Consider the following 15,808-nt stretch of genomic DNA (forward strand, 5'->3'; position numbering starts at 1 on the left):
TCGTCCGCCACTGCCTTCACTGTACGTCGTAGTTGTAGCTTGAGTGAAACAATGATGCCTGTTAAAATATAAATTCCGGGTGTTAAAAAAAAGCAACGTGAGAAAGGTGAGAGAAGGGTGTCAATATGTGACATGTTTTTATTTTTATTTTTTTTGCCTAGCCAGTGTGGTGTTAATGGGAATTAGCTTACTGTCCACAATGGCATAAGCTAGCATGTTGTGTTAGCTAACATATCACAAACTAACAGTTAATCCGCTCAGGTAAATGTTTATCATGGATTAAGGTGGTCTTTTTGTCATGGGGCCCAGAATTCGGGTTGGGTAATCTGGGGGATTTCCAGTGGCTTGATTCACTTTCACTTTTCTTTAGTCCATTGAAGTAACTCGCACAATAATGCAATGCAACAATGCAATGGAGATAATTGATTACACCGCCAGAGGGCGCTCAGCAAACAGCAAAATAATGGCGTAAATGTAAACACATTTGTCTCTTCAATGTAACATAATCTGACCTAGTGATCAGTGTATTTTAGTTCATTTAGCCATTTTAATGCTTAAAAATCCTAATTTGGGGCCAAAAATATGCTAAATTTGCAATAATATACATATTTAAAAACTAATAATAGGTCGTTTAGTTCATTTAGCCATTTTAATGCATCACAAAATCTTCATTTGGGGCTAAAAATATGCTAAATTTGCAAGAATATATATTTATAAACTAATAATAGGTTGTTTAGTTCATTTAGCCATTTTAATGCATAACAAAATCTTCATTTGGGACCAAAAATATGCTAAATTTGCTAGAATATATATTTAAAAACTAATAAGAGGTCGTTTAGTTCATTTAGCCATTTTAATGCGTGGGAAAAAATCTTCATTTGGGACTAAAAATATGCAACATTTGCTAGAATATATATTTAAAAACTAATAATAGGTCGTTTAGTTCATTTAGCCATTTTAATGCGTTAAAAAATCTTCATTTGGGGACAAAAATATGCTAAATTTGCTAGAATATATATTTATAGACTAATAATAGGTTGTTTAGTTCATTTAGCCATTTTAATGCATCACAAAATCTTCATTTGGGGCTAAAAATATGCTAAATTTGCAAGAATATATATTTAAAAACTAATAAGAGGTCGTTTAGTTCATTTAGCCATTTTAATGCGTGGGAAAAAATCTTCATTTGGGGCTAAAAATATGCAACATTTGCTAGAATATATATTTAAAAACTAATAATAGGTCGTTTAGTTCATTTAGCCATTTTAATGCGTTAAAAAATCTTCATTTGGGGCCAAAAATAGGCTAAATTTGCTAGAATATATATTTAACAACTAATAATAGGTCATAATCAACCACAAAACAGTGATGATTTACTAATATATTTAAAAAAAACTGAGCGAAACGGTGAAATCCAACGCATAAAAGGGCGAGGCACCAGTTTGCTGTAAAAAAAAAAAAAAAGTTTTATTTTATTGAAATATCGTCCTAAAAAATAAAAAGCACAAGTCACACCAGCTTGTCAGGAACAACAAGATCACACAACACAAATCAAGAAAGAAGGAAAGTCAAGTATAATAATAATAATAATAATAATAAAAAAATGTAACATGTGCATCTGAACAAAAGGCATATACTGTTGATGTTCACAGCCGGTTCTTTTTCTACAATATACAAAAAATACACATCATCCATATTTAAAGCATCGGAAATATCAGCATGAAAAACGTGAACGCACAAAATCCACATTAAAATAGAGCCGAACCCCCAAAAAAGGTCAAATGAATCCAATCTCTTACAAAGAGAATAAACGCTAACAAATTTGAAATGTCTTAACCCCGCCCCCATAAAAGCTAGTATTTCTGCAGCCGATAGGGCGTCCTCTGAGAAACATTTGATTTTGCGAAGACGTCAAAAACGACGGCCTTTGCTTGCATAGTTCTTGTTTAAAAAAAACGGCTTCTATTGCAAATTCACTCACATAGCCGTACAAAATAAATAAGCTAAAAAACAAACAAAGTTGAGTATAGCAGGCAGCTTCTTGTTCAGGGAATTCATCTCCATACTTAACACACACGTTATGGTTATGGTTTCTATTTCTTGTAACGCCGTGCACCCCCACCACTTGTGCTTGTTGGTTGAGTCCACCCTTCCTGTCCTTTTGGTTGTGTTGTTGCTGCTGTAATATGTATTTGTTACGGGTAAATAACGGAGAGTGGCGACAGCGGTTCGATTGCCACATAAAAAGCTCAGTACAACACGCATTCAAGCAACAGTATGATGATTAGAAACCATTTTTTTAAAAATGCCTGCGTTAGAAGCAAGCAGATGTTCGAACCCCGCATCAACTGTTGTATTCTTACCTCAATCAGCGTTATAATGTCGACTTATTGCAGCAAATGTGTAATAAAAGGGTCCCGAAGACATACAGCGTTACTCCACAGGGCCGCCGCCTCCTCCGCTGCCGCTGTTGGTCTTGACCCCCGCCCTGCTGATGTGCAGCCACGGCAGCTTGGCGCAGTTTTTGAAAAGCTGTTCAATGGCGACGTGACGCACGTGCAGCTCAGACGCTAGCGAGTCTTTCTCCTGCACGGCCGCCGTCAACTCCTCGAAGACCTCTGCGGATGTTGGGAAGGGGGGGGGGGTTAAATTGGAAGCTTTACCGAAGACGATTCTTCGGGAAGGTCAGAATAAAAAGGAAGAGGCGACTTACTTTGAATCTGCTTGAGAAGCTGGCCGTTTAGCTGACGGAGCTCATCCGCAGACATTTTGGTCACTAAAAGAAATAAAAAGAAAACAGCCCAGTAATAAAATTATTTTTCATATTTAAAAAATGCAATAAAAATATGTAAACTAATAGAAATCAAAATACATCTAAATTAATATTTTAAGTAATTTTTTAAATTATTATATACGCAATGTCAGTGTTTTTTGTACATTAATTTTTTGGCAATATTCATTAATTCATTTATTTTCTACCGCTTATCCTCACGAGGGTTGTGGGAGGGGGTGCTGGAGCCTATCCCAGCCGTCTTCGGGCGAGAGGCAGGGTCCACCCTGGACTGGTGGCCAGCCAATCACAGGGCACATTTAGACAAACAACCATTCACACTCACATTCATACCTATGGACAATTTGGAGTCGCTAATTAACCTAGCATGTTTTTGGAATGTGGGAGGAAACCGGAAAACCCACGCATGCACGGGGAGAACATGCAAACTCCACACAGAGATGGCCGAGGGTGGAATTGAACCCTGGTCTCCTAGCTGCGAGGTCTGAGCGCTAACCACTCGACCACCGTGCCGCCCGGAAAACATATTTCTAGTACAGTAATAATGCCGACATCCACTACTAATCGTTTCGATTTAGAGTGGGCGAACGCCACATGAATAAATCGTGCTCACGTTCGTCTCTGCCGTGTCCCTGACGTCTGCACTTGGTCTGCCCTCCCGCCGTCGGTTGGTTGCGTATCTGTAGCGTTTTCCTTCCGCCGCCGGACCAAACATCCCTTGAGGAGTCCTGCAGAAGTCTAAGCTCCTGGGCCGTATGGCACTCAAACATCCCGATGGCGTAACCGGGCAGGCGCGTGGGCGTGTAGCGGGGCACCTGGGCTTCCGACTGGGGCAACAACCTGCGGTCGCTTTGCGGGCCGTAACACAGGAGCCTGGTCCCGCGTCTGCCGAGGCCGCTTGAGGGGACGTTGTCTTTGTTCTGGGCGTACTGGATGATGCGGTGGAGTTTCTGGCTGAGGGCCAGCTTCATGCCCTCGTAGGCGCTGCGGGAGGCCTTGGACTGCGACAACTTCTGGTTGGCGATGAGGTGGCACTTCTCAAAGCAGTCTCGGTGGCCGCGTAGAGACTTTGAATGCAACAGGGTAGTCGCGGAAACACCTGTAAAAAACACAACAGTGAGGCACTTGGAAGGGCTGTAATCTACCTGTGGCTATTGGTAATTACACAAATAGTTGGATAATTAGCCATGACACAAACATCGGGGCCCAATTCACACAAAAACTGATATATATATATATATTTTTTTTTCTTTTTTTTGTAAAACCTTAGTTAACCACTCACTCCAGCCATTTTTCCAAAAGTCACCCCTCTCGGTAACAACTATTTTTGATGATTTTCACTGATTTTCTTTCAGTGAGGCACTTCAAAGGTCTGTAATTTATCTGTGGCAATTGGCAATTACACAAATAGTTGGATAATTAGCCATGACACAAACATTCGGGGCCCAGTTCACACAAAAACGGATATATATTTTTTTTTTAATTTGTAAAACCTGAGTTAACCACTCACTCCAGCCATTTTTTCCAAAAGTCACCCCTCTCAGTAACAACTATTTTTGATGATTTTCACTGATTATTTTTTCAGTGAGGCACTTGAAAGGGCTGTCATCTACCTGTGGCAATTGTCAATTACACAAATAGCTGGATAATTAGCCATGACACAAACATTGGGGCCCAGTTCACACAAAAACGAAAATATATATATATTTTTGTATTTATTTGTAAAACCTTAGTTAACCACTCACTCCAGCCATTTTTCCAAAAGACACCCCTCTCAGTACCAACCATTTTTGATGATTTTCACTGATTTTTTCTGTTTGTACCCTTTTCTGTTCTTGAGTAATCAGCATTAAAAGCATAATTTCGGTTTTCACCAAAAAAAAGGGAAAAAAGCAGCTTTTTGTGGAAAGCCAAATACAGTATATTTGGCCAGATTATCCAAACAAATATGTCCCAACATACACAATACACGGAAATAACTATTTATTTACAAATATAACACCATTAACTTACAATATTCACATAAAAAATGTCCCTACACGCTGCACGCCTCCATGCTTGGTGCGTTTATTACATTGGGAAAAATGCGACACCAAACATGAGCTCTTATATTGTGGAGTTGCGTCATCACCTCTTCTTGACTTGTGCAAAACATCTTTGCGATCCGGGAAGAAGAAAAAATGTCTAACTCCCTCTTTGGTAGCGAATGAGTTAAAAACAAAACATAAAGTTATTGAGTAACGGGTGTTTATACGCCGTACATTCATGTGACACGTCAAGTGTGTTAAGAAGCAGTCACAACACCAGTTGCAACGCCATCTACTGTACAGAGTTGTAACAACAGCAACCTACGATGTGTTCATGAGGGCCAAATTAGCATGAATGGAAGCTAAAACTGTCAGGTTGACCCGTTGCCGTCTCCGTGAAAGCCGCTTACGTCGGAGATTAGCGTGGCCTTCAGATTGCAGCCGGAATGGAGGAACACCGTCTCAAGGCAAATAAAGTAGAAGAAAAACCAGAGACCAGACGAAGGCCCGACACAGCCAACCAAAACACAGGAAGAATGAACATGAAATGCCGGATGCCTTCCATTGCTTCTCGTTTGTTTATTGTGTTGACTTCATTGTCAGTTGACGTATTGTAGCACCAACAGGAACATTTACACTCCGTACATAAGAATAGGCGGACTGGTCAAAACTACGGATGTGGACTACTGAACAAAAACTGTACCGCTTGGCGGAAAACTTGGCTACTCCTGTCAAGACCTAGCATGAAGTCTGAGTAAGAACAGAATCGGATCGTAACTCTTGCAGAAAAAACGAGAATCAGTTTAGTAGTCCTGGGATTAGCACAACAAAATCGTTTTTAGGGTCAAATCCTATGACAGCCGTCTTGTAGCCAACATGTTGGTTTATAGGAGAGGTGTCCAGAGTACGGCCTGGGGGCCATTTGTGAGCGACTTTTTTTTTTTATTGGTTAAAATATCATTTAACATGAAAACTGAAAAAAAACAACAACAGCAGTAATTTTACAAGAATAAATTCAGTCTTGGCTGTACGGCGGTCGAGTGGTTAGCGCGCAGACCTCACAGCTAGGAGACCAGAGTTCAATGTGTGGAGTTTGCATGTTGTCCCCGTGCGTGCGTGGGTTTTCTCCGGGTAATCCGGTTTCCTCCCACATTCCAAAAACATGCTAGGTTAATTAGCGACTCCAAATTGTCCATAGGTATGAATGTGAGTGTGAATGGTTGTTTGTCTAAATGTGCCCTGTGATTGGCTGGGCACCAGTCCAGGGTGTACCCCGCCTCTCTCGCCCGAAGACAGCTGGGATAGGCTCCAGCACCCCCGTGACCCTTGTGAGGATAAGCGGTAGAAATTAAATGAATGAAGTACTGTTTTGTGGTTGAATACGGCCACAAAATATATTAATATTAATAGTCCCAAAAATACCATAGATACCATATCATGATATAGTAAAGAAAATATTGCACTATCATCGTTCACCTTGTGAAGTTGTGGAATTGCCGTTTGTGACACGTATTTTCTTGCAGGCCATTCATACTGTCTGTCAAACATTTGCAGCATTTCTTGAAATTAATTCTTTATTTTTAGGCTATTAGCCACTGGTTAATTGGCGACTCCAAATTGTCCATAGGTTATGAATGTGAGTGTGAATGGTTGTTTGTCTATATGTGCCCTGTGATTGGCTGGCCACTAGTCCAACAACCTTTCCGCTGTCAATGACGCTATTCCGAATTGTTGTATAATAATTCCATTTTTACTTCCCTGAATAAAGTTTGTAGTAGTGGGCCTGATTGTTTTATATCTCAAAACAGGTTTTGGGTCATTACACAACACAGAGATCTATTCTTAGCTTTGCATATTTACAGTTTGACCTTTTTCGTCCAAGGATTAGTCTGGTGGGAAAACCAGATGAAGATCTGTGCATGCTTGTGCATGTGTGTGTGTGTGTGTGTGTGTGTGCGTGTTCTGCCTTCTGAATGGCTAATGAACCTGCAGATGCCTCACCAACAGCTGTTACAGTTCAAACAATCCCAGTCTATGACAACACACACACACACACACACACACACACATCACCAGTGCTTGTGTAGTGAGAAGAACTATTGGCCCATAACCAGGGCAGCCCATCACCAGCCAGAGACCTCACTCCGACTAAGCAGCTTAGAACTACTTGTCTTTTATGGCGGCCCGTGCACACACACACACACACGCACGCACATACACACACATACGCACTATTGACCGGAGGAGAATGTGCATTGTTCAGCTGCAACTGTGAGAGACATACGTCACCGCCACGGACAAAAGGAGCGATATTTTTGTGGCCCCCCATAAAAACGGGCTCAAGATGAATTTAACTGTCATACTCTATTATTGTCACTGCGCTTTTGACATTTCCATGCAAAATGAATGCGGCAAAATGTGCCTTTTTAGCAACACAAAGACGCTTTTGCTATCTTCCACTAATAACCAGGAGTGGACGCCCCAGTCTAACCAGTCAATAAAACACCGTGTGCGTTAAAACACGGATGATGAAGTCATCTTCTGACGACATCTACTGCTGAACCTTGTTAAAAATGTCACCTTTGGTTTGTGTACATTTGGTTTGTGTACCATAGTCAATATATTGACACATTATGTCATTGTATGGTCATACAGTGAAGAAAATAAGTATTTGAACACCCTGCTATTTTGCTATTTCTCCCACTTAGAAATCATGGAGGGGTCTGAAATTTTCATCGTAGGTGCATGTCCACTGTGAGAGAGATAAACTAAAAAGAAAAATCCAGAAATCACAATGCATGATTTTTTAACAATTTATTTGTGTGATACAGCTGCAAATAAGTATTTGAACACCTGTGTATCATCTAGAATTCTGACCCTGAAAGACCTGTTAGTCTGCCCATTAGAAGTCCACCTGCACTCCATGTATCATCCTGAATCAGATGCACCTGTTTGAGGTCGATAGCTGCATAAAGACACCTGTCCACCCCATACAATCAGTAAGACTTTAACTTGTAACATGGCGAAGACCAAAGAGCTGTCCAAAGACACCAGAGACAAAATTGTACACCTCCACAAGGCTGGAAAGGGCTACGGAGCAATTACCAAGCAGCTTGGTGAAAAAAGGTCCACTGTTGGAGCTATCATTAGAAAATGGAAGAAGCTAAACATGACGGTCAATCTCAATCGGAGTGGAGCCCCATGCAAGATATCACCTCGTGGGGTCTCAATGATTCTAAGAAAGGTGAGGAATCAGCCCAGAACTACACGACAGGACTTGGTCAATGACCTGAAAAGAGCTGGGACCACCGTTTCCAAGGTTACTGTAGGTAATACACTAAGACGTCATGATGTGAAATCATGCATGGCACGAAAGGTTCCCCTGCTTAAACCAGCACATGTCAAGGCCCGTCTTAAGTTTGCATATGACCATTTGGATGATACAGAGGAGTCATGGGAGAAAGTTTTATGGTCAGATGAGACCAAAATAGAACTTTTTGGTCATAATTCCAATAAGCGTGTTTGGAGGAAGAAGAATGAAGAGTACAATCCGAAGAACACCATCCCTACTGTGAAGCATGGGGGTGGTAGCATCATGCTTTGGGGGTGTTTTTCTGCACATGGGACAGGACGAGTGCACTGCATTAAAGAGAGGATGACTGGGGCCGTGTATTGTGAGATTTTGGGGAACAACCTCCTTCCCTCTGTCAGAGCATTGAAGATGGGTCGTGGCTGGGTCTTCCAACACGACAACGACCCGAAGCACACAGCCAGGAAAACCAAGGAGTGGCTCCGTAAGAAGCATATCAAGGTTCTAGCATGGCCCAGCCAGTCTCCAGACCTGAACCCAATCGAAAATCTTTGGAGGGAGCTCAAACTCCGTGTTTCTCAGCGACAGCCCAGAAACCTGACTGATCTAGAGAAGATCTGTGTGGAGGAGTGGGCCAAGATCCCTCCTGCAGTGTGTGCAAACCTGGTGAAAAACTACAGGAAACGTTTGACCTCTGTAATAGCAAACAAAGGCTACTGTACCAAATATTAACATTCATTTTCTCAGGTGTTCAAATACTTATTAGCAGCTGTATCACACAAATAAATTGTTAAAAAATCATGCATTGTGATTTCTGGATTTTTCTTTTTAGTTTATCTCTCTCACTGTGGACATGCACCTACGATGAAAATTTCAGACCCCTCCATGATTTCTAAGTGGGAGAAATAGCAAAATAGCAGGGTGTTCAAATACTTATTTTCTTCACTGTATCTTGGTCATATTGTATGGTCGTACTTTGGTACGAGGTGCATTATTACAAAAAAAAAACAAAAACCTTAAACTGTGTTATGGAAAGCAGGAAGTGAACAAATGTAACAGTTACTGATTGTAAAAGTACCAGATGGAGGGGTAGGATTTAATAAGCTTTGCTTCTTCCTACTCCTACAAGGATGAAGAGTCTTGAACCAGTCATGTCTTTGCCCAAAGACAGCTGGGATAGGCTCCAGCACCCCCAGCAACCCTCGTGAGGAAAAGCGGTAGAAAATGAATGAATGAATGAAGTACAACAAACAAACGCGTTGCTTGCACCAAATAACCTTTTGCAGTGCTCTAGTTTTGCAGTCGGTATTTTGCAAGGACATACTTTTGGAGACATGCGGGACAAAGTTCATCCACGCTAAGATGTGTAACAGAGCTGGTGGCACGTGGAAAGAACAGCTGTGTGGCCTAAAAAAAAAAAATCGTATGTAAAAACTTGCTAGATGGCAATGATGTACTTATGTTCAACCACGTGAGAATGCAACAGACTATTTTAGCGATGACCGTGTTTGACGTACTTTGCCGTTCAGAGGAGCGCGTCACAACAATGAACGGGTTGTTCAGTGGAGCGCGTCACAAGGTCAGCTGTGGGGGCAGCCATGAGAATCAGTCGGAGCTGCATCAGTCTGGCATCGCAAGCCCGGAATGGTAAACATTAGCAAAGCCTCGGCAGTGAAGCACGTGACCTGGTACGGAACAGCGGCCAAATTCAATGTTGACACTCATCCATTGAAAAATCCCCTACTGCATGTAAACACCACATGACAGCACGAGGAGCAACATCAATTTCCTGGGTACTTCCACTTCCCCTGTTAGACGGGACTTATAAATATTTCATATGTATTTAGATGAGAAAAAGAATGATGGAGCTATTAGCGAGCTAAGTAATGTTTATGAACAAGGACGCTCACCTGGCAGAGCTCAGTGCCAAAAAAGACAAAATCCCTTTTTTTTTTCCCTTCTTCTTCAAACAGGCCACTCATTAATTACGGGCTGGAGAGTTCAAACACACTCTTGAGTTTGAGTGGCACATCAAACACGGGGGGGGGGGCAGCCAGCCGGCTCGTATGGAGACACGGCACTTATTTCCCTTGCTGGGCCAACGTTACCGATGTGGGCAAAGGGGAATCCAACCATACGAGACATCAACAAAAACATGAGGTGCATTTTAAAAAAGCTGATTTCAGTGAAATTCCAACAGGAAAGCATGTAAACAAAGTGGCCGCTCTAACGGACTTGAACTGGAACTCATAGGGTAACCACTGGAATTGAACAGATTTGGCAAAACCTTATGAAAGAATAGTTACTCAACCTCAATTTGTTTAGTGAAGTTGAAGTTCACAGAGATAGTCACTCTACAATATTTTTGGGGGGTCCCTACATCCCCCAAAACAAATGAAAATGTATCAATCGAAAACGGTTAATACAATATTTTTGGGGGGTCCCTACACCCCCAAAAAACAAATGAAAATGTACCATGCAAAACCGGTTAATACAATATTTTTGGGGGGTCCCTACACCCCCAAAACAAATGACAATGTACCATGCGAAAACGGTTAATACAATATTTTTTGGGGGGAGGTCCCTACACCCCCAAAACAAATGAAAATGTACCATGCAAAACCGGTTAATACAATATTTTTGGGGGGTCCCTACACCCCCAAAACAAATGAAAATGTACCATGCAAAACCGGTTAATACAATATTTTTGGGGGGTCCCTACACCCCCAAAACAAATGAAAATGTACCATGCAAAAACAGTTAATACAATATTTTTGGGGGGTCCCTATGCCCCCCAAAACAAATGAAAATGTACCATGCGAAAACGGTTAATACAATATTTTTGGGGGGTCCCTACACCCCCAAAACAAATGAAAATGTACAATGCGAAAACGGTTAATACAATATTTTTGGGGGGTCCCTACACCCCCAAAACAAATGAAAATGTACAATGCGAAAACGGTTAATACAATATTTTTGGGGGGTCCCTACACCCCCAAAACAAATGAAAACGTACCATTACCAAAACGGTTAAGTGTACAATTATTTTATATTCGGAGAATAGGTTTGGTTTATATATACCACTATATTGACACTTACTATGGTACCCATTATGTCATTGGATGGTCATATCACCTCGTACTTCAGTACGTGACAAAAAATAATAATAAAAATTAAAATAAAAAAAATGTAAACTATATTAAGAAAGCAGGAAGTGAACAAATGTAACAGTTACTGATTGTAAAAGTACCAGATGGAGGGGTAGGATTTAATAAGCTTTGCTTCTTCCTACTCCTTTTGGAACATGTGGAACTGTGAACTGATTATGTGATGCATTCAATTGTAATCTGATGCATGTTCAAATGAAAATAAAACCATTACCATTACCATCAAACAGTGCTTCCTACCTTCAATGCTGAGTTCAAAGCAGACATGGCAGAAAGATAAGGTTCCTGTATCGGTCTCCAGCTTGCAGACACTGCAGATATTGTCGTCAGTGAGATCAATGTTCACAAACTGCTCCTCTTCATCCATGGCGCTTCCAGTAACAAAACTGTCAAATGGAGAACACGGTTCGATACCACAGAAGAATCAGAGAGAATCATCTTGATATGGATTTTTGAGGTGAACAATACAGTAAAGGAGCTTTAACAACATATGGTATACGTATACAGTCATCTCTCGCTACATTTTGCAGCTTTATGATCACATTTTTTCGTAAAAACATACAAACTAATGAATCATACTGTTCAATGCTGCTTATTAATAGTGCAACAATATGCATATTTGTTGGCTAAATTAAACGTACTGTACAACATTTTGATGTTTTTGCCATGTTATTTGATGTATATGTAAATTTATACATACCGCTTAGACCTGGTCTGGGACCACAAACATATTTTATTTATTTTTTTCCAAAACTAACTTCAACAAGACAAAGCATCGTATCCCGAAATGTACAAAAACACTTTTAAAAGGGGAAATGGAGGATTACGGTCCCTTTAAGAGAGCTAAAAGTTGCAATAATACATTTAAATATTTAATATTATAATATTAATTTTATTGTGATAACATTTATTTATTTATTTAAATTATTTATATATATTAATAAATTATTTATTATAATATTAATAAATATTTAATATTTTAGTTAGAAACACATAGTGTTGGAGATAGGGTCGGTTCCCTCATAGTAGTGGTGGACCTTCAAACTTTAGCTTCACTGAATCCACTGAAATGACGCTAACACAAGAGTTGCAATAATACATTTAAATATTTAATGTTATAATATTAATTTTACTATAATAAAATATTTTTATTATTTATAATTAAATAAATAATAATAAAATATTTATTATAATATTATAAAATATATAATATTTATTATAATATTATAGAATATAAAATATTTATTATAATATTATAAAATATAAAATATTTATTATAACATTATAAAATATGTATTATAATATTATAAAATGTTAAATATTTATTATAATATTACTAAATATTTAATATTTTAGTTAGAAACACATACTGTTGGAGATAGGGTCGGTGCCCTCATAGTAGTAGTGGACCTTCAAACTTTAGCTTCACTAAATCCAGTGAAATGACGCTAACACTCAATGGCAGTGAGATAATAGCGTCATATTGACCGAGATGCCGCAAAGAGCTCCAATTGATTTAAGTACCGCCACACGTTGTTTTTTTTTTCGACATTCGGATTAGCATTAACGTCGGTTATCCCGATTAACGTCAAGTTATATTCCGTGTTAACCGCAGAGTGTTCCATAGTCTATTAATCAACGCGACTTGTGTTTTTGACTCGGTGAAACAATTTCTGTGTGACAATAAGTTAAGCTAACAGTAGCTAAACTAGCATCCCCTTTAAGTGTTTTCATCTGCCTGATTCGTGACCGTTATTCCGCCTTCACACAACACACATACGTTCTACTACGAACAAGTCCAAACGTGTGGATAACTCACCGTATTCTTTAAAAAAAAGACTTCCCAATGTGTAGCTTCTATGGTAACCTCGGTTCTGGTTCACCGGAGTAGTCGACCTAACATCAGGTAACCACAAGCTCGCGTCACGGCAAATCCCACAACACCGAAAAAAAGAAACCTCTGGTTCCTTGTTGGAATGTTCCACATGTTTGCTGGAGGGGTGTGTGAATCATGAATTGTTTCATCGCATAGCTTTTTGTGTACTTTCATTAAAAACTATTAATAATATGAACAAGACTAGACCTAAAGATTAATATATGACCTTATGAATATCATTGCACTTACCTTCACTCATTACAATTATGTAGAATACACCCCCAAATACATAACTTAGTATGCTCCATCGACGGAAAAGGAGATATTATTTTGTTGGCTTCGGAAGTTGCCAAAAGTAATATATAAAATAACAATATAAGTTATCATAATACTTATTAAATATGTAACGATACAGGTTGAGTGTTGAGTCATCTGCTGTATTTCGTAATGTTATTTTAGTACTAGGTTAAGTCGTGCTGTCTGCTACTTACGTTTGTGTTTGTGTTTTGAGACATACACTTGTCTTTTATTGTGGAAACACTTCCTGTGCAGGAAACTTACTGACGGAAACTTTACATTGTGCGCCATCTGGTGGTCAGAGACGTTAGTGAACATACAATAATAATAATAATAATAAATAATAATACATTTTATTTGTATAGCGCTTTTCAAAATACTCAAAGACACTTTACAGAAAAAATGGAGTTGAATAAAAGCAAGTAAACAGAGTAAAATACAACATTAATTCGTTTATACACCGCTAAAACATAGGTAAAAGCGAAAATGGTAAAAGTGTACAAGAAGTTCTGACATGTTTGGGTAAGTGCCTTTTATATATAAATATATTTTGTATGTTTATTGCATATAACACATTCCAAAATTAAATTTACACATTGCGATTAAATTTAGGACACTAACACTCGCGTTTATATGCTATATCGAAAAGCGGGTATCTACTGTCGTAAAAACGGTAACAGCTGTCGCGACGGGTGTGTTTATGTGCTTCTGAGCTGCTGTTCACGGTGCGGCCTGTAGAGGGCAGTGACGTTCTGCATGCTGGGTTAGAGAACGCTTTTAGTGAATGCGTCCGTAGAATGAGAGAACTAGGAAGTTTTTGACAGTTGTTACATGCTGTTTTACATCTGAACGCAAATAAATGATGTTGAAAAACAGCATGAACAGTTCTTTTACACAAAAAGGGAGAAAAAAAACATACTGGCACTACTATCTTGTAGTGTACTACAACATATGTTAGTAGATATGCTAGTATAAAGTGTGTTGTCAAAGTGCTGCATTAGCGAGGAAGTGCAGTGTTGTTGACACAGTATCAGCGCCATGTTTACTGTAGTGACGTCACTGACTTGTTCTTCTTCTGTCTGGACTGGACTTTAACCTTTCCCCCCTCAATGTTTTTTTCCACATGTGTATTATTTTTTTTTCAGACTTGAAGATATTATTCTTATATAGTATATTCTTTGTATATTGTTATTGTGCAAGCACATAGAGACGGGCCAGCCATCTTGGATCCCATCAGTGCAGTGCGCCCACGTCCTGGTGTTGTTGTGGCCTGGAGGTGACATGCACATGTTGCCACACGCCTTCGTGTATTCGGAGGCGAGGTTTGAGATCTTGTTCAGCTTGTTCTGTGAGGTTGAAATAAAACTTCCAGCTTTCACTATTAAGATCTCCATTGGAAACAACTGAACAAAACACTGGTAATGCTTTTCTTGTTTTTTTTTTTCCAGAAATGGCCCCCGAGCCTCACGATGGAGACCCTGTCAGACCATGCAAACTGGAGACCGGAAGCCTGACTGTGAGACTGTGGCATGCATCTACAAAATGACTGAGGTTGAGTCTGACAAATTAGCGTTCGCTTCCACAACAAAAGCCTCAGGTTGCACGCAGTTCACTCATTCGGTCTCTCTGCAAACCTGAGCTCTAAAAACAAGACAATTAAGCGTTGGATTCCCCGCAGCATGCCCTAGATTACAGTACAGGTCCCTCAAGGTGTCTGGGATCGGATGTTTGGTTTTCGTCATTAAAAAAAAAAAGTCTGAAATTGCAGGTGGAACGTCATGAACCTTCAGTCATTCTTAATCACGCGCCCATCATGTGATTCCCCCTCGGGGGCAGTTCCCATGCTGCTTGCCAACCTGGTCTTGAGAAGAGACAGCAATAGGATTTCACGAAAGATATGAAGGTGCAGATGCAGACATGCCGGATTGGCCTCATATAAAGGTTGGTGATTGTTTCGCATGTGTAGGTGGAGAGAGGAGTGGTGAGAACAAATCTGTGACACAAAGACGCTTTCTAGGCTCTGATCATAAATCATCAAGCTCGTTTTCAGGGGGAAAAAAAACCCAAAACAATATTAGCTACAAAAGCACCATATTGTATTTTACACTATAAATATTAGTCCTATATTTAGCTAGCAATGCTAACTTTAGCATGCTAACACTTACCATAATAGTGGTAAGTCTTTATACAAAGGCCTAGCACTGAAAATAGCTAAAAATCCTATGATGCTAGTGTTAGCATGCTAACACTAACCATAATAGTGGTAAGTCTTTATATAAGTGTCTAACACTGAAAATATCTAAAAATCCTATGATGCTAATGTTAGCATGCTAACACTTA

At 39.6% G+C, this 15,808-nt stretch overlaps 1 protein-coding gene across 1 annotated transcript; it reads right to left on the reverse strand.

The window, feature by feature from the left end:
* Nucleotides 1-1,390: 1,390 nt before the first annotated feature.
* Nucleotides 1,391-13,277, reverse strand: lg21h21orf91 (linkage group 21 C21orf91 homolog). Its single transcript, XM_058087897.2, has 5 exons — nt 13,115-13,277; nt 11,536-11,681; nt 3,405-3,890; nt 2,714-2,776; nt 1,391-2,618 (listed from the first exon to the last, which is right to left on the reverse strand). The coding sequence occupies exons 2-5, from the start codon at nt 11,660-11,662 to the stop codon at nt 2,434-2,436; spliced, it is 861 nt and encodes a 286-aa protein (XP_057943880.2). The 5' UTR covers nt 11,663-11,681; nt 13,115-13,277; the 3' UTR covers nt 1,391-2,433.
* Between the last annotated feature and the right edge of the window lie 2,531 nt (nt 13,278-15,808).

This window comes from Doryrhamphus excisus, linkage group LG21 (genome assembly GCF_037039965.1).
Source record: "Doryrhamphus excisus strain RoL-2023G ecotype Guam linkage group LG21, RoL_Dexc_Guam_v1.1, whole genome shotgun sequence".
Classification (NCBI taxonomy): domain Eukaryota; kingdom Metazoa; phylum Chordata; class Actinopteri; order Syngnathiformes; family Syngnathidae; genus Doryrhamphus; species Doryrhamphus excisus.

Coding starts and splice junctions, on each gene's coding strand:
- lg21h21orf91 (XM_058087897.2), bottom strand. CDS start 11,662: ATGGATGAAGAGGAGCAGTTTGTGAACATTGATCTCACTGACGACAAT. Junction 3,891..11,535: donor CTTTGAACTCAGCATTGAAG/GTAGGAAGCACT, acceptor TGTTTTTTACAG/GTGTTTCCGCGACTACCCTG. Junction 2,619..2,713: donor GCTTCTCAAGCAGATTCAAA/GTAAGTCGCCTC, acceptor CAACATCCGCAG/AGGTCTTCGAGGAGTTGACG.